Below are 20,690 nucleotides of genomic sequence, written 5' to 3' on the forward strand. Positions count from 1 at the left end.
GTTCATCTTGTGCCTGGATTTGACTTTCACGAAGAATTTACATTGAGCCACACAGCTTTGTTTGTCTTCCGCATATTGCCGTCCTCAAACAGTGAAGGAGGGGTAACAGAGCACTCATACAATCCAATTGTTTCTTTTAAGTTGATATCCATCCCTGAAGATGTTAACTGGAAAATTCTCTTTAGGAGCGATACTTCTTTAATCATCAAGTACCTCTGTTTTTGTTTCTCAGCTTTGGCATGCATGGTTTCAAATGTGTGTAATTTGATCTTTACTTTTGCACCATGGTCATTCAGGCAGGCATTTAGTGCATCTTTCCCAATCTTCTCGATATTGCACAGATGCAGTTCGACCCATGGCTAGATTCATCAGATCTTTTGAAAATTTTCTAAAAGGATTAATCATGTGATCTTTTACACAACTGATTATCTTGCAGACTTCTTCGGGTTTACCTTCATTGTGGTGGTTGGGGATTCCTCTTTCATTGCTGTTCAACATTTCTCTAAACTGTGTCAGCACTTCAGATGTAGTAGGTTTAGTGCAAACCCATTTTGTTCTAGCTTTTGCATCCAGTGTTATGCCACTTAGTCCACCGGCACTCTCTTTAGCATCTCTATTACAGTATAATCCTGCCCTAGAGCCATATTTAAGACGAACTGCAAAGCATCCCTTCACGAATTAGCTCCTGACTTCAGGGGTAGTGTTCTTCAGTTCATGCATCTCACTGAGGTATAGTGGGAGAGAATAACTGTAGTTATGGTGACCACCGGAGATGATTTATGGTAACATATTGTTGCTTTCATGCAGAGACTGTTCCCAGTCACCTCATCTACAAGATGAAGTATATCTTAGCAAAATGTTGACCATTTTGATATAAGATCTCCACACGACACGAGATGGTGAGGATTCCCTCTCTCTGTCAAATTCATCAATTCCTCCAGTTTAGATAGAAGACCTTGGTAGTTTTGTGGCTACTTGCACATAGTCTTCAATAACTCCATTGCAAAACTTAGAGATCATTTTCCAAGTCACTAATCAACTGCATACCACCATCGTTGCTCTGATACCAGTCCTCAAAGGCCTCCATATGTTGTCTAGCCATGGCTTCTCGAAGGAGTTTGTGAGTTTTCATGCTTTGGTAGTAATCACCAGCAGGTCCAAAGATCTTGTTTGCAGTTCCTAGCCTGCAAATACCACTCGTGGCTAAGATCTCCTCTCCTCCACTGCCTCTCATCAACTTCCCAATGGTTGCAATGAAGTGTGGAACTGGCCTAGCATCAGGATGAGATGAGCATGTGTTTCTTCATGATCAGGAGCTTTTACACGGAGACTGAATGCAATACGCAAATAGCTTGATCTACAGTGACAATGGTGTATTTCAAGCCAAACTTTGCGGACAATTTCACTGCATATTCATTCCTTTATGAACAACACTTGGATCTGTGGTCACAAACATAATCATAATCATATCTTTGGGTATTATCTCAAATGCTGCAGCTTCAGTTATGCTGACTGCAGTGTTATTGTTCCTTGAATCTGACTGCTTACAATTTTAGCTACTTTATGTAAAATCTGAGCTGCCTACTGGAGAGTTTCCTCATTTGTTCGATCTACTGTCTGCCCAGTCATTTCTGTGACTTTCTTCGGGGTGGATGCAACCGTAATATTTGATGAGCATACGTAACATTGATTGTTTGATGACCAGAATGAGAGCTTGTCTCCATAATGAGTTTCCAGCTTCTTTCTCGTCTGAAATGGCGCGTAGACATATACACACCACTTATTTCCTCTTCCATCAGGAAGTGTCTGTACCTATCTCAAACAGATGAAAGCACTAGGACGTTCTTTTGTTTGAATCAATGATTGTTGGAGTTCATTCGACAACATAACAAATGCATCATTCGTTAATTTGCCTGATGGAGAATTCTTTTGCTTTGTGACTCTCTCGCCATATAAGCATTCATACATTTCTTGTGATACCGTGTTTCCAGTGCCACTAGGTCAACCTCCGAGTCTTTAAATGACTGAATCCTTGACGACATCTTCCTGTCACCCAATTCAGTTGCTTTCTTCTCTAGTATCTTACCTCTTGTTCCAGTCATGGCGTTGCTGGCTTTGTTGCGAATTGTAAATTTACTTTCACATACAACACATTGCCTTAAATAGTTGAAATCAGATATGCGTGGCCTAAGACACTTCTGCTTAGAATCACTTGATGAACTTGATCCTTCATTTGACCTTTGACAGCTGGGCAGGAAGCCATGGTGACTCAGGGATCTACAGTAGACTGATAATTTTAACTGCCTACGTACGTATCATGACCTTGCTCTTCTGCGTATTACGACGAAGTATTGCTTGTGACAAGGGAATTACACGCCTACATCCATTAGTGGGTTTCTAGTATATCCGAGTTGTGAAAATAGAGTGAATTGTGCTAGCGAGTCGTTTCATAAGTGAGTACAAGGACAACAAATCAAGCGTGTGAATTACAGATTCGGAGTACGGGAGTTATAGATATGGAGAACATCCTGTGACGTTCGCCTCTTGCGTTTGTCAGAGGAAATCCTTGACATCCGAACCTCCCAAATTAAGAGATAAAAGTCACATAAGCTGATAAGTCGAACAGTAATTTTAGATAAAGCTGACCATATATCACGTATGTAAGCCCAACTGGACTTACAATAGAACAAAATAAAAAAATCTCCTTGATCCAGTCATAAAAAATTTCTATAGCAAAGTGAAAAAATCGTTAAAAATAAACAAGAACTATTTGGTCGGTTGTCAGTAAAATTTCCCTCGTTACCTTATTTGTACGGATTAGTAAAAACGCACAAAGAAAATAACCCTATGCGGCCTATTATCAGTACTGTTGGCTCGATGCCATATAAACTTTCGAAATATTTTACCAAGCTCTTGTCCTCGTTACTTGGAACTATCTCCGATGCTCACGTATATAATTGTCTAGATTTTGTTGATAATTTAAACAAAATCACTTTTGCCCCACTGATAGATTCGTTAGATTTGATGTTTGTTCTCTTTTCACTAAAGCCCCTATAGATTCTATTTTAGAGTATCTTAGTAATGAACTAATCCATCATGAATTACTTCTACCTGTAAGTCATATTTCACTCACCAGGTTGTGCATTTGTGATTGTAAGTTTATATTCAATGGTGAATTTTACCAACAAATATTTGGCAACCCTTTGTCCCAACTCCTCTCAAACCTGTACAAGGAATTCTTTGAAAAACGATACTTACCTAATTTCATTCATACTCCTTTAAAGTGGTATAGATATGTTGACAATATTTTAGCTGTTTTGCCTGCTGGTATTGATGTACATGATTTACTCTCTAATTTGAATAACCAAGTATCATCCATTAAATTTACTTTAGAATTAGAAAAAGACAATTGCCCCCTTTCTTAGGCGTTTTAATACACAGAGAACCATTTTAATGCAAATTCAGTAATTATAGGAAACCAACAAACAACTTAACTTATGTCCATTTTTATTCAGGCCATCACTTAATATCAAAATATCAATTTTTTCTTCTATGTTTTTACGAGCTTTGCGCATTGTCAGTCATCAGTATTTGGATCAAGAAATCGAATGCATAAGAAAAATAGGGACAGATTTGTCTTATCGTTCACTTATACTAGATATTTGTTATAATAAAGCCCACCAAACTTTTATAGTGAAAGTAACACGGAGAAAGAAACCCCTAAGAACATTCTTAGCTTGCCTTATCTTAGTGGTTTTCAAAACATAAAATCATTGTTAAAATCTTTTAATGTCAACCTGGTTTTTCCTATAATAGCACACTAAAGGAATGCCAATGAAAAATAGCCGTAAAGAAAACAACAACATAGTATATAAAATTCCACGTTTGGACTGGCCCTCTTTTCATATTGGCCAATCTAGCAAAGATTTAGATGTATGTATTGAGCAACATAACTATTCACTCAAAACTGGACGAACATCCAGTGCTATATTCAATCATTTAAGTAAAAACTCTCACAGGATAAACTGGACTGAAAGTTCAGTGATTGCCAGCTGTAATTTGAACCTTAGTCCTGGCATGTATTATTGGGACCCCTGTATTTGAAAAATTTTCAAGAATGACCTAAAAGATAAAATCACTGACTTAATTACAAATTAGTTACCTTATATATATTTTCTATGCATTCATATGGTTAATATAGTTTTTTATTTGTAAAAATGTTCATCTTGCAAAAATTGATATTGTTGACAAGAAAAGAGAATTAGTGAGTTGTACTTTTATAACATTTTTGATGGTCACTCACCTCCTTTTATAATCTTTTAATTGTCCTGTCCCTGCTTCTGAAAGGTTGATCCTAATCCTTTGTAAAACCTGTTAAATATTTAACCCTGTTTTGGCAGTTCTACTAATTCTTCAGTTGTTTTGGATTCCAGGTACATATTTTTTCCTTTGCAATCCCCATCTGTTATTTATATGAGCTTTTTTGCAAACTTATTTTTTATATTTCTTCAGTCTGCTGAGTAAAGGACGGCAGTCGAAAGGCCTCGCAGCACTCCAGTGTTTCTCTTTCCTTCTTGAAATTTGTCTTTATATATATATATACATATATATTTATATATATATATTATATATATATATATATATATATATATATATTTATTGACACCCTTCTATATATATATATATATATATATATATATATATATATATATATATATATATATATACACATATATATATATATATATAATATATATATATATATATATATATATATATATATATATATATATAAAATATATATATATTTGTATATATATATATATATATATATATATATATATATATATATATATATATATATATATATATATATATATATATAATATATATATGTATGTTTGTGTGTCTCTCAGATGACAGGAGCGGCGGCTCAATTGATACGTGATCTAAGTTTTCAGGGAAGACGTTTAATTACATTACATTTGTTCAAAGTCCGAAGTTTCACAACACCCGATGCATTTTCAAGGCTGAAATTAAATATAATACAAATAATCGTATACAATTTTTCACGAATTACATAAAATTTGCAATTTTGCTACAACCTTAGAAGTAGGTGCCCTGTGCTTTCATGGGCTTGTTGTTCATATATTTGTACAGCTATTAACTCGTTTGTGAAAAATTGTATGCGATTATTGATGTTTAATTACCGGCTTTAAACCTTGAAAATATATCACTTGATGTGAAACTTGGGCAAATGTAATGTAATTAAATTTATGCCCTAAAATCCTGGATCACGTATATATGTACATACACAAACACACACACACACACATATATATATATATAGATACATATACATGTGTGTGTGTATACAAAAAACAGAAGTAGGCGACGGCCTGTGGCACACATCAGCGCGAAGGTGGACCATGGAAAACGTACTAATCTCAGCATAATTCTTTATTTCCAACGTTTCGTAATAAATAACCTTACTACATCATCAGGGAATCTGTTAAATAATGAATAAAATTACTTTAAAAATTGCTCTAAAAATCAATAAAATTCATAAAAAGCAGCACAGTTAGAATATAAGATAAAAAAAAAAAAAGACTTAAAAGCAAAATCAAAGACCGCTAACCAACCTTATACCAAGAAGGCAGAAGAGAGAATGCATAAATAAAAAGTTAACTCAGGTACAGCTGAGTGGAGGAGGTCTGGGCATTTAACTGGGGAACCAGTTGTTCAATAAATAATGATTCCAGGACAGGCAGTTCGCATGCATTGGTTGTTTGGCCAGTGATACAGAAATCATTTCTATCAATATATGTTTTACAATTTTTTGAATGGTTTCTTATGCTTGAATGTTCGGGATTGGAGAGCCTACAGCCAGTCCGAAAAAAACATATATTGATAGAAATGATGTCCACCTGAAAGACCTGGGTTCGATCCCGACGTGAGTCAGAAATTTATATATATATATATATATATATATATATATATATATATATATATATATATATATATATATATATATATGTATGTATATATATATATATAATTTTTTTTTTTTTACAGCCTTCTCTATAATATATGCCGGATGGAGTAAGCGGGTCATATGTTTCCTAATTATATGAAGCGGTCTTTTCCTAGTATGGCCATGCAAACGTATTCTAAGCCTTCCAAGAACCAGACAACTTAAATTAGATAGCGGAAAAAAAACTTCCTGAACACGGCGAAGGCAACATATTTTTGTCTGTTGTCTTGCAATACAACATATTTCATCACTGTACAACGAATGGTGGCCACCAACATGTTCAGTTTGTTCAAAAATTCCATTAAATCTCCCCAGCTACTGTCCCGGAAGGAAAAGATATTGTTATTATTATTATTATTATTATTATTATTATTATTATTATTATTATTATTATTATTATTATTATCATTCAGAAGATGAACCCTATTCATATGGAACAAGCCCACCACAGAGGCCACTGACTTGAAATTCAAGTTTCCAAAGATTTATTATTATTATTATTATTATTATTATTATTATTATTATTATCATTCAGAAGATGAACCCTATTCATATGGAACAAGCCCACCGCAGGGGCCATTGACTTGAAAATCAAGTTTCCAAAGATTTATTATTATTATCATTATTATTATTATTATTATTATTATTATTATTATTATTATTATTATTATTATCATTCAGAAGATGAACCCTATTCATATGGAACAAGCCCACCACAGGGGCCACTGACTTGAAAATCAAGTTTCCAAAGATTTATTATTATTATTATTATTATTATTATTATTATTATTATTATTATTATTATTATTATTATTATTATTATTATTATTATTATTATTACTCAGAAGATGAACCCTATTCATATGGAACAAGCCCACCAATAGAAACCATTGACTTGAAATTCAAGCTTCAAAGATTTATTATTATTATTATTATTATTATTATTATTATTATTATTATTATTCAGAAGATGAACCCTATTCATATGGAACAAGCCCACCACAGGGGCCACTGACTTGAAAATCAAGTTTCAAAGATTTATTATTATTATTATTATTATTATTATCATTCAGAAGATGAACCCTATTCATATGGAACAAGCCCACCGCAGGGGCCATTGACTTGAAATTCAAGTTTCCAAAGATTTATTATTATTATTATTATTATTATTATTATTATTATTATCATTCAGAAGATGAACCCTATTCATATGGAACAAGCCCACCGCAGGGGCTCATTGACTTGAAAATCAAGTTTCAAAGATTTATTATTATTATTATTATTATTATTATTATTATTATTATTATTATTATTATCATTCAGAAGATGAACCCTATTCATATGGAACAAGCCCACCGCAGGGGCCATTGACTTGAAATTCAAGTTTCCAAAGATTTATTATTATTATTATTATTATTATTATTATTATTATTATTATTATTATTATTATTATTATTATCATTCAGAAGATGAACCCAATTCATATGGAACAAGCCCACCACAGGGGCCCATTGACTTGAAATTCAAGTTTCAAAGATTTATTATTATTATTATTATTATTATTATTATTATTATTATTATTATTATTATTATTATTATTATTATTATTATTATTCAGAAGATGAACCCTATTCATATGAAAAAAGCCCACCACAGGGGCCATAGACTTGAAAATCAAGTTTCCAAAGATTTATTATTATTATTATTATTATTATTATTATTATTATTATTATTATTATTATTATTATTATTATTATTATTATTATTATTCAGAAGATGAACCCTATTCCTATGGAACAAGCCCACCGCAGGGGCCTCTGACTTGAAATTCAAGCTTCCAAAGAGTATGGAAGCATATGGTGTTCATTCGAAGCATCTAAGCCAGATCATGTTTACTGGGCGATTTAGACGGCAAGATTCTGTTTCAAAATATTCCACGTGTGATAACTTCAATGAAGAAACATTAAGCTGTAATATCTGCAGGCCTGTTTCCCCCTCTTCCAGGAAACTTGACTTCCTTTTCCATTTCCTGTCGCCTTCTTTTACTTCTTTGCTTGAACACCATATTCCTTGGAACCTTGAATTTCAAGTCAGTGGCCTCTTTGGTGGGATTGCTCCTTATGAATAGGGTTCATATGTTCTGAATAATAATAATAATAACAACAACGACAATAATAATAATAATAATAATAATAACAATAATAATAATAATAATAATAATAATAATAATAATATTCTTTGGAAACTTTGAATTTTAAGTCTATGGTCCCTGTGGTGGGTTTGTTCCATTTGAATAGGATTCATCTTCTAAATAATAATAATAATAATAATAATAATAATAATAATAATAATAATAATAATAATAATAATAATAATAATAATAATATTCTTTGAAACTTTGAATTTTAAGTCTATGACCCCTGTGGTGGGTTTGTTCCATATGAATAGGGTTCATCTTCTGAATAATAATAATAATAATAATAATAATAATAATAATAATAATAATAATAATAATAATAATAATAATAATAATAATAATCTGGCACACAAAAGTGACACCACTGATTTAACTTTCATCTGGAGAAGAAACTTCTACAATGCATATTAGGCTCTCTCACACTCCTGTGTTCTTTTATCTTAATATTTAATTCGCCTATATTTGTACCTATTTTAATTTCCCTTTATAAAGCTTCTTTTTTTTATCTTATTCATATCTTAATGTTTATATTCCTTTATTTTTAAATATATTTTTTCTCTCGCTCTTAGCTCTGACACAAGGCTGGTTCAACCAGTCCAGGATATCAGCTTTCGTAATATTGCCCCTAAATGGCGAGTTGAAAATATATCTTTGCTATACTAAGTCAGTGCACATCTCACAAATTTCTCGATTATTTAGCTACACAACATCCAACTATGACATGCACATGTGAATTTGAAACGATTGTATACTTCCATTCCTTGATACCACCACCACTGCCTGGGATAGTAGTAGTAGTAGTAGTAGTAGTAGTAGTAGTAGTAGGGATCTGCCTCTGGAAGGGCCCCTTGCTCGTTCTATTTTGCCATCCGATCCGTTTACAGAAAATCCACTGAGATTACATTGAATCCTCATATTTTAAGCTTTTCTCATTTATAAAATTAATTGCATAATGATTCTTGTTACTTGAACTTATAATATTTGTTCCCGCTCCCTCAGATTTGATCGAGAAATTTTGGTATTTAAAAAATGAGTAATGTTCCAATTCAGTCCAGAAAGTTTCCAGAAGCTTTCTTGATAAAAAAAAAAATTTACTTCACAAATCCCAATTTTCAACGCACCAAAGAACATCAGGTATATAAAAAACGTCAGTGCTCAGGAAATCTTACCTTCTAAATAGGAAAACCCTTAAACAAGTAAATAATGCGACGAAGTTTCTTCGGTGCAATCGAGTTTTCTGTACAGCCGCTACTGCGTATAATCAAGGCCACCGAAAATAGATCTATCTTTCGGTGGTCTCGGTATAATGCTTTATGGGCAGCGGCCCATGAAACTCTCAGCTGGCCCATCAAACTTCAACCACTGCCTGGTGGTGGCCTGTTCTATATTGTTGCCAGAAGCACGATTATGGCTAACTCTAACATTAAATAAAATAAAAACTACTGAGGTTAGAGGGCTGCAATTTGGTATGGTCGATGATTGGAGGGTGGATGATCAACATACCAATTTGCAGCCCTCTGGCCTCAGTAGTCTTTAAGATCTGAGGGGGGACAGAAAAAGTGCGGACAAAAAAAAAAAAAAGTGAGGACAGAATAATCTGCGGACGGACAGACAAAGCCGGCACAATAGTTTTCTTTGACAGAAAACTAAAATGATGAAATACCTAGCTACAAATACCCTTTAAAGTTTATCTCTGTTTCTTTCCGGAGAATTTCACAACTGACTCTTGCATAATCGACCAAGCATCTTTCCCAGACGGGGTTATCTTCACGAGTTGTTTACCAGCCCACTTATCCTGTCGGGTATATTTATAGCTGTAACTTTCCCAAACCGTGGGGAAGACCAAGAGAACAGAATCTCCTTCCAAAATTACCACATTCAGCCAGCAGAGATCACTCTCACCACCAAGGCCACAGTTCCACTCACACACACACACACACCAGAACTACAAAATCCTGTAGAAAGACACAAACTGAACCTTCTCATTAATATAATAGAATATAGAAATTAGGCCAGAGGCCAAGCGCTGGGACCTATGAGGTCATTCAGCGCTGAAACGGAAACGGACAGTAAACAGGTTTGAAAACGGGTCAAAGAGAACATGAACGGAGGTACAGTAAAAGGAATGAAAGGGGTTGCAGCTAGGGGTCTAAGGGAGGGACACTGCAAGGAACCTTAAGTAATGCCTACAGTGCACCGGCACTGACGGGCAGTAGCCCCCTGCGGCAGCCCTTCTCATCAAAGAGATTCTTTGTCTCCGGAAAATGAAACCTGAACTTGTCGGCATTATACTGGCTATTCGGCTTGCTCACTGAATAGCATTTCTTATGCTTCATGTGTTTGGCAACTATATTGGTCATTGTTAAGTTTCCTTTTCTTTTCTTACTTTTTACCAACAGCAATTTATTGCAACGTGCCTTCCTTAGGCCCCTAGCTGCAATAATCAACAGACAATCAAGTGTGGAACAGAAATAAATTTCTGACTTACATCAGTTGACAGATCTGAGTTCGATCCTGATGTGAGTCAGAAATTTATATATATATATAATATAAATAAATATATAAATAAATAAATACACACATACACATATATATATATATACTATATATATTATATATACAGTTTATAACCAATGTAGCACGAATGAACGCGTGCTTGAGAATATCATAAAGTCCACGTAAGGAGGCCATTGAAAAGCAGGCCTTTGATCAAGTACTTTCGTAGTTTATTCTACATTTTCAAGTGAAACGATTTTATGACAGTTTATAATGTGTATGCTAGAGGGTGGAAACACCACTGCGTTCCCTACCTTTGCACGTTCTTTTGTGAGGTAAACAGACAGTTAAACAGACTGACAGAGACAGATAAGTATTGACGTACAATCCTGTCTTTCAGATACTTTCGTCCACCGCCTAAATACGCTAATCTTGCTGGACCCCCCGCTAATGGTGGCGATAGTGGCTAGTGTCTACTCAACGATCAAATTCCACAACATGAGAGACAGGTAAGAAATATGCGACAGGCAAGAATAGAAGACAATGCAGAATTTAGGCCAAAGGCCAAGCGCTGGGACCTACGAGGTCATTCAGCGCTGAAAGGGATTATTGACAGTAAGGAGGTTTGAAAGGTGTAACAGGAGGAAAACCTCGCAGCTGCTAACTGTTAGAGAGGGAAGAAAGAATATGAAAAGAGGCACAGTAAAAGGAATGAAAGAGGTTGCAGCTAGGGGCCGAAGGGACGCTGCAAAGACCCTTAAGTAATTGACTACAGTGCACCATGTGAGGTGCACTGGCGGCACTACCCCTCTACGGGGAAGAGCTCCTCGTTGGGAGAGTGGGTTAAGTTCTCAGCTAGCACTCTGCTGGCCGCGAGTTCGAATCTCCGACCGGCCAATGAAGAATAAGAAGAATTTATTTCTGGTGATAGAAATTCATTTTCGCTATAATGTGGTTCGGATTCCACAATAAGCTGTAGGTCCCGTTGCCAGGTAAACCAGTTGGTTCTTAGCCACGTAAAATAAATCTAATCCTCCGGGCCAGCCCTAGGAGAGCTGTTAATCAGCTCAGCGGTCTGGTTAAACTAAGGTATACTTATTTTTCTACGGGGAAGAGATTAGTGGCATTTTAACCTGTTTCTATTAATAAATTATGTCCTTTCACTTTTCTTGTTATTTGTTTAACATTGAATTTACTGGTGCAAATTGTATGATAATACTGTCAGAATACGTGCTGCTGATATTCAATTCATTTCTTACTACTGCATTATCATTAATCTGTTAGTACAACTTTCATGCCATCATCAAGATTTTTACTCTCACTATTATTGCAATTTCTATAACATAATTCTAAGATACCAGTTAACTGATACATCCTTTTTTTTATTCCAGCGTTAAAAACATTTATGTGACCCCTTTTCCTTTCCATTACTGAAATCATTCCATTAACTTCCCTTTATATTGTCTAAATGGTTCTCAAATGTTTTGGTACCGTTACCAAACATTTGTCACTCGATGGACGTTCATGGCTGATGAAGAGTTAAGGAATTTATTTCTTAGAAATTCATTTCTCGCTATAATGTGGTTCGATTCCACAATAAGCTGTAGGTCCCGTTGCTAAGTAACCAATTGGTTCTTAGCCACGGTTAATCCTTCAAATGTTAATTCAGTGGTCTGGTAAAACTAAGGTATACTTAACTTTACCGTTACCTACCCCGCCAGTGGTGTGACAGGCCACCACCATCACCCCTACCCCATTGCTCTTCAGTTATGCGAAGTTATAATATAAAGGATAGAAAAATACTGGAGTGCTTAATTTCTTATGCATTTTATATGTAAGACAATAATTTTACTTTTACTCAAGTCTTAAGAAATAAAGAGTTTAGATTTTAGACATTGTTCCTTTGACAACAAATTAAAATTAAAGGATTGTCCCTTTCATTACAAATGGGAATTAAGGTGCCTTGTTACCCCATGGGGGTAAATACCCCCAGTTTGAGAACCACTGGACTCTAAGTTATCAAATAAACTGTGTTTTGTAAAATATCAATTAAAGGCGTCTATTCAAATCAGTTGTCTATTGACTGATGTTTAAGAAATCTCTGTATCAGTTTCTTATCTACTTATTTGTCCATTTACTCGATAACTGTTCATTCGTGCATTTCCAAGCCTTTGCTGTTTTCATTTTATCTTTTCATATTCATGTATTTGTTTGCCTGTTTTCTGTTTGATTGATTTTTTGTTCACTCTGTTTATTTCTTTGATTTATCAAACGACAACTCAGTCATGCTGAAAATAAAGAGAAAATATATGTATGTATGTACAGTATGTAATCATATATATATATATATATATATATATATATATATATATATATATATATATATATATAATGTGTGTGTGTAAACATGTAAAAATGTATATATATATTCATATATATACATATGTATGTATACATGAATATATTCCTCTATATATATATACAGTATATATATATTATATATATAATTATATACACATAGGTGTACATACATAATTATACAGTATGTACATATGTATATATACATATAATATATATGTATACATACTGTATATTATAATGGTATGTCTTATGATATGTGTGTATTCTATAAAAGTAATATTTTTCTGTATTTTTTATATGTTATTTTCTATATTTCTCGTGTGTTGTGAAATATAACGAGGTGGTTTTGTAGTATGTATGTTTTTGTGCAATGCTTATATATTTTTTCTTTTGTGTTTGTCATATATGGACTCATAACTGTAATAGTGTTTATGGGAGTTGCTATTTGTTAAGTCTTACCAAGGGTTGGCTGGTTGTGTGATAAGATAAGATGTGTCTTCCTGTACGCTTGTTTGTTCAAGTGGACAGGATGTGGAGAGAGATCCTAGAAGCCACTTATGTTATCAGTTAAAAGGGAGATGGGTTGGCAGGTTTGATATCCACGGCCAGTTCAGAGGCCTGTGTGTTTGCACAAGTGTTTAAACAGGAAGTCGTCAATCATTCATATAAGAGGCAGGCCTATGTAATTCTCTGAACCAGGGAATAATTTCCCTGTCTTTTTTCCCCTCTTCCAGGGAAGAATCTGTTTTTCCCTTTCTTTCCCCAGGGAAGAAATGCAGTTTATGCCTGTTCCTTCTAGGGTAACCACTTTCTACAGATGCCTAACTGGCAACCCAGGTTTAACCTTATAGGAGATATTGGTAAAATAAAGTTAGTTCAGACAGAGACCTGGTAAAAATAGGGTGGTTTCTCTCTCTCTCTCTCCCATCTCCTTTTCATATAGAAGAGTGTAAAATTGTGGTCACTCTCCCAAATGTATAAGTTTTGTGAACTGTTAATAATATTTAATGCTCCCTTGGTAGAATTTGATATATGAGAGAATATATTGTAATAGGCCTGAGGTAAAGGTGTTTTTACTGAGGAAAAAGGAGTTGTGTAATGGTGTGCAGAGACTTGTATAAGATAAAGTGGTTTTTACTTATTTTTCACCATGGTAAAAAGGTGAATGTGATCTTTCTAAGAAGGTGAATATGATCTTTTTTTAAAAAAAGGTGAATATGATCTTTTTAAAAGGTGGATATAATCTTTAAACAGATTTTGCCTTAGTGAAATTATTGTTGATAAACCTTTTGTGCATTTTTACATGTTCTTGTCTTTACATTTCTTTTATGTGTTCTTGTGTTTATAATTTCACAGTGTTACACAAAATTTTGTGTTGGTGATTTAACATTGATTTAGTTAGCACTTTATATGTGTTGATACTCTAACACTGAATACTTGTGTTGATTTGATTTCTTAAGATTTCTTTTTCAAATTTGGAGTAAATCTTAATAGCTTGAATTCTGCTTAGTTAACATAAATTATTGATAAATATAAAGTTTTGTGAATCAATCTTGTTTAAGAATTAACTAAATCTTACATCGTTTTCAAGTAATAGTAAATATTTTTGAGACTGTGAACTCTAATTATAACTTTTGAACTTAGAAATAAATTTTTGTATTTAAAGTTTTAGAAGCACAGTGTTTCATTTTGACCACCAGTGAATATGGTTATTTATGCATGCACAAGGTGATAAACATGTTCTGTTCTCCTTCGTGTTTTCTGAAGTGAATTAGGACCAGGGGAAACAATCATCGTTGTTTGATGGAGTGATGCCCTTTCCCCTCTAGTATATTTATTGCTTAACAGTTATTACCTCACTCATAACTTGATAAACTCAGATTGATTTTTTCAAGTGATAAGCAAGTTTTAAGGGATCACTGTTACCTTTAGAGTGTTCAGTCGTTATATTATTGTTATGAGGTTTCAGGTATCTGGCTGAAGTGAGGTAAATTTTTGGATTTAGTAGTTGTGTAATAACCAGGTACTTGATCACTTCGTGACAATATATATAGATATATATTATATTTATATATAGACACCGTTTGATCAGGAAAATAACACCTTTTACTTTGTTTGGTTCTGTGTGACAGAGCCCAAATAAAATAATAATAATAATAATAATAATAATAATAATAATAATAATAATAATAATAATAATAATAATAATAATAATAATAATGAAAGAGACCCTTTTTTATACATATTTCATTCAAATTCATGGCTCATCAACAGTTTTCTCTTTTCCTAATAATTCCTTTCTCTGTTGGGGAGGAGGAGAGGTCATACCATAACCGTCCTACATTAAGGGGGGAGGGAGAAAGTTAAGTATACCTTAGTTTTACCAAACCACTGAGCTGATTAACAGCTCTCCTAGGGCTGGCCCGAAGGATTAGACTTATTTTATGTGGCTAAGAACCGATTGGTTACTTAGCAACGGGGCCTACAGCTTATTGTGGAATTCGAACCACATTATAGCGAGAAATGAATTTCTATCACCAGAAATAAATTCCTCTAACTCTTCATCAGCCGGCCGGGGAATTGAACTCTGGCCCATTGAGTGACAGTCTGAAGCTCAACCGACTCAGCCAACGAAGAGTCTGGGGGAGGCCATATCATAACTGTCCTGCATTAATTTTGCCAAAATAATATATTTTGACCTAATCCTATTATGAAATGGTAATAATTAATATAATGTCTATTTTACTCCAAAAATATTACATCACTTTTTCTCTAGTTATTTTTTTTGTTTACAGGACCTTGTTCAACATAATATTGTGTACAGAAGTCAGGTACTGATTTCTTTTATTGCTTTGCGATCTTTGTTTACATATTCAAATTTCCGTACTGCCCTAAAATGGAAAACTGCATTATCTGCGAAATTTTCGAAATTGAGCTATGCCACCTATCGAGCTCGTGAAACACTAACACACAGGTTACTGCAGTTTCAGAATGATTCTTCAATGCTTCCCACGAGTATTTAGGGGGTTGCATTTGCAGTATCTCCAAAATCAGCAGTAAGGCAAGGGATTATCTACCATTTTTCTCAGTTTTGTATTTTTGCAGATACTGCAGTCTTCCATTTTTGGGCAGCTTGCTTACTCATTGTTTACTTTTGAAGTCTGTTGGCAGTTCTGACTGGAGAAAGACATAAGGCACATTTGCTTACTCCTGAAGTATGAATTGCAGTATAAGGAATTTCCATTTGCTAATTTACCTTCTTTATTCCTTGTTAAGCATTTTTAATGATCATTTGCTATTTATATATTCACCCACCTGCTCTCTCAATTTCTTCATTCTTTCTGAAGGGAATGGTCCAAGGCTTGGTGGGGTTGGATGCTGCTCACAGGGTTCTGCCTGGGGATTGTGACAAGCATCAAGTACGTTGGGGTGTTCACCGTGCTCTTCGTCGGGCTACACACGGCATACCAGCTCTTCTGCATCTCTGTGGATAATCAGAGGCCTATGGTGAGGGTGTTAAATTGAATTTTAGACGTGGAGGGTGCCGTACAAGTTTTAAATCGTGTGTCTGATATCACCACTAAGAAAATCATATATCAAATCCTGGAAATTCTGATTTCAGACCACGATATAGGGACCTTACTGTGTACTTCTTCAGAAATCAGCCAAGGTGCTGCTGTATCCAACTAGCAGGGGAAAGATAATATCACAGCTTCGGAGAAACAAACACTGGCGTTTACTTCTCTCTTACTTGAGTTTCTTCTTCTTACTGATGATTCTTGAAGATTGGATGCAGACACTTCCATCTTTTTTCAGGATTAGTTATTATGAACCTTTAAATGATTTAACTTTGACAAGGCAATATGTGATTGTCATGGTCACTTTTCTACGTGACCACCAGATTCATAAACCATAAATAAAAATGGGAGTGGAATGGACTGATGGACTGCAACAACCCAAGGTGGAGGGAGCAAAAGAAAATACTCAAGTGTCTTAAACCTAATTTATTAACTTAAGTTATATACAGTAATTACAACGAGTCCAGGTTTTGGGAAGCACAGAGACAACATAAATAGTCATTAGCATAAGTTACAAATTACAAATTCAAATAACCTTAAAGTTCAACTAAATGACCAACAATTAGCAAAAAAAACTGACCTAAAATAAATGTGTTAAACAGCAGCAATAAAACCAATAAGTATTTAACCATACACTTGTTCATTACCGATAACAGTAACCAATAATAAATAATACGAGCCATACACTTGCTCATCACAAATTACAATGACAATAACCAATAACAATTATACGAGCCATACACTTGTTCATCACAAATCACAGCAACAACATGAGCCATACTCTTGCTCCTCACTAATAAATAATCACACAAAGTAAAATAAACCAACATAATGATTGCCCAGAGCCATACACTGCTCCTTCAACATATCTAAATGAAATAAACATATCATAAGCACAGTAATCATCCGAGCCACAATCCACGATCCTCGAGGTCGACCATCGCACACTGCCAAGACATCACCAAAGACCACGACAGAGTCGATGCGACAGCCACTTCGCTGCCCCAGAAGGATAATATCTCCTCAAAACTGGAAACCATGGTTTGGTCACCACCTTGACCAAGGGAGCTGGGTTGACGCACTCCTTGATATCAACAGGTGACCCACACCTGCCGTATCAAGACTATCACCAACAACTAGGTGATACTTCAGAAACCACTGCTGACTGTTCTCGACTGCATCACGAGAACCCGTCTATCTGCCTTCCAAAACCTGACTGAAGAAAAAAAAAAAACACAGAGAGATGAACGTAACCTCGCCTCCGCACACAAAACAGGAGCGCAGGTTAACAAACAAAACAAGGCTGTTTCAAATTAACTGAAAAATCTAACAGTGATGGGTTAAAAATGCGCCGGCAAGTTTCTTTGGCGCAATCGAGTTTTCTGTACAGCGTATAATAAAGGCCACCGAAAGCAGATCTATCTTTTGGTGGTCTCGGTATAATGCTGTATGAGCCGCGGCCCATGAAACTTTAACCACGCCCCGGTGGTGGCCTGTACTATATCGTTGCCAAATGCACGATCATGGCTAACTTTAACCTTAAATAAAATAAAAAATACAGAGGCTAGAGAGCTGCAATTTGGTATGTTAGATGACTGGAGGGTGTATGATCAAAATACCAATTTGCAGCCCTCTAGCCTCAGTAGTTTTTAAGATCTGAGGCCGGACAGAAAAAGTGCGGACGGACAGACAAAGCCGCCACAATAGTTTCCCTTTACAGAAAACTAAAAAATCAGTTTATTTCTCAATGAGCGACAAAATTATACTGTAATTTTAAACAAAGGTGGGAATGGCACGTTTTCTCTAAAAAAAACTCGATTTATACAAGTATAGAAGAAGAAAATGGGAATACATTGAGAAACAGACGGCAGCTGAGGCACATTCGCAAGGGTATTTGGGGCCATGCAAAAGGATGTGACTGCTGGTAGTGGAAGTGATATTCACACTTATTCACCTTCGCAAGAGGGTGACCAGTGTTATGACTGCTGCAAGTTGTAAAATCATCACCAAAGAACTCATTCCTGGAACATCAGCTATTGTGGGTGAAACAATAGCTGATGTTCCAGGATGATGATTTGACAGCTCTGCAACAAGCCAGAAGAATTCTACTGTGTTTGAATATATCATGTTTGGTCTTCTATCAATATACTTCACTAGAGGAAGATCTTTGGGTGCAGATTTTTAAATTAGGCTAAGGTGAAGTGGGCCAGAACTGGACTGGAATTGGAACTGTAACATAGAATTTAGGCCAAAGACCAAGCGCTGGTACCTATGAAGTCATTCAGCGCTGCAAGGGAAACGGACAGTAAGAAGGTTTGAAAGGTAACAAGAGGAAAACCTCAGAGCAGTTGCACTACGAAACAACTGTTAGAGGGTGGAAAGTCAGCTGGAAGAAAGAGAATATGAACGGAGGTACGGTAAGAGGAATGAAAGGGGTTGCAGCTAGGGGCCGAAGGGACGCTGCAAAGAACCTCAAGGAATGCCTACAGTGCACCACGTAGGGGAGAACAGTATTGGATTCCATACCTGGAATGGAAATGGAATATAATATTTCCAGTCCCCTTGCACTGTTCTGTTCTTTTCCCCATCTGCTGAACACAAGGGAATTAGCATCCCGTGAAAGGAAAGAACTGAATTGTTATTGGTGAAGGATTCTACTTATGAATGTTAGATATGGGAATTAAAGACGGGTACTCCAAGCACTGACCTCCCTGAGAATGTATGGGGTTACATCAGCCTCTGACCTGCAAGATGAACAGCAATCATAAGGTAAACTGCTCTCAAAGTGTGTGATCATATTCAGCGGTCCCTTGGGAGTTTAAAACATTCATGCCAGAGTAACCCAGCGAGGGAAAAACACAGAAAAATAAAATGCATTTGCCACGGAATAATGAATGCTGTAACAATTTACTATTCAATCGTCGTTGTTCTCGTGAAGAAACTTGCCTTGGAAATATGTGTACAGATGTACATACAAGCATACATACATACATAAGTAAACACACATACAGGCACACATATGCATATGTATGTACATATGTGTGTATGTATATATATATATATATATATATATATATATATATATATATATATATATATATATATATATATATTTATATATATATAAAGACAAAATCCACGAAGGAAAGAGAAACACTGGAGTGCTGCGAGGCTTTTCGACTGTCGTCCTTTACTTAGCTAAGTAAAGGATTTTGTCTTTATTTATATATTCATCACGTTCCATATTTTTGTGATTCAGTTATCAAACACACACATATATATATGTATATATATATAATTATACACTGATACACTCTTGATGTTCCCATCTGTAGAGATAAAATAGAGCAAGCATGGAGCTGTCGACCTCATCCTCACTTACTCTTACTGCAAAAGATAAATTATACATATCTATCTTAGGGGCTCATTCACAAAAAAGTAAAATTTTCAATGCCTAAAGCCTTTTATATGGTGAGCGACCATCGTGACTTTAAATCAGCTTATTCTATTTCCAGTGGCATGTCCTCCCTCACACCTTGGCAAGGGCAGGATCCCTGATCCTTCTCCCAATCATCGTCTATCTCTCAACGTTCGTCGTCCACTTCTGGATCCTGACTGACTGGTGAGTTCCTAACGTTCCCTCTTAAAGATATTGTTTGTCAAGAAGACCATACCTGACAATGATGACGGTAAAAGTAACAGCTACTGAATATTGCTGGACTGCAAAATAAATTCTCCATCTCTACACTCATATTTTAGTAGTTTATTTACTTTCTCCAAAACTCCTCTCAAGTTTCTGCATTATCCAGCAACACTTAAATTCATTTATAGTTGCACTGTGATAATTTTCAAATTCTGGATCTTTCCTAGATAGTGACCCCCAAGGGTTTTCGGGGGTCGTTATCTAGGACTACTATTTCTTGGGGTCATTATCTTTATGATATTTACAGTCTTTTGTTTATGTTTTTACAGTCATCCCCAACGGGCTTGTACTAAACACGCCGCAAAGGTGGATACATACAGG

General features: G+C 35.1%; 1 protein-coding gene across 1 annotated transcript in view; it reads left to right on the forward strand.

The window, feature by feature from the left end:
- Positions 1–20,690, forward strand: part of LOC136853232 (protein O-mannosyl-transferase 2-like) — a 74,193-nt gene that overhangs the window by 25,347 nt on the left and 28,156 nt on the right. Inside the window, exons 5-7 of the mRNA XM_067128608.1 lie at positions 11,128–11,236; positions 16,436–16,595; positions 20,182–20,288. Coding sequence (XP_066984709.1) covers positions 11,128–11,236; positions 16,436–16,595; positions 20,182–20,288 — 376 coding nt within the window. The remainder of the gene's footprint in view (positions 1–11,127; positions 11,237–16,435; positions 16,596–20,181; positions 20,289–20,690) is intronic.

The sequence above is a fragment of the Macrobrachium rosenbergii genome, chromosome 27 (assembly GCF_040412425.1).
Source record: "Macrobrachium rosenbergii isolate ZJJX-2024 chromosome 27, ASM4041242v1, whole genome shotgun sequence".
NCBI classification, from domain to species: domain Eukaryota; kingdom Metazoa; phylum Arthropoda; class Malacostraca; order Decapoda; family Palaemonidae; genus Macrobrachium; species Macrobrachium rosenbergii.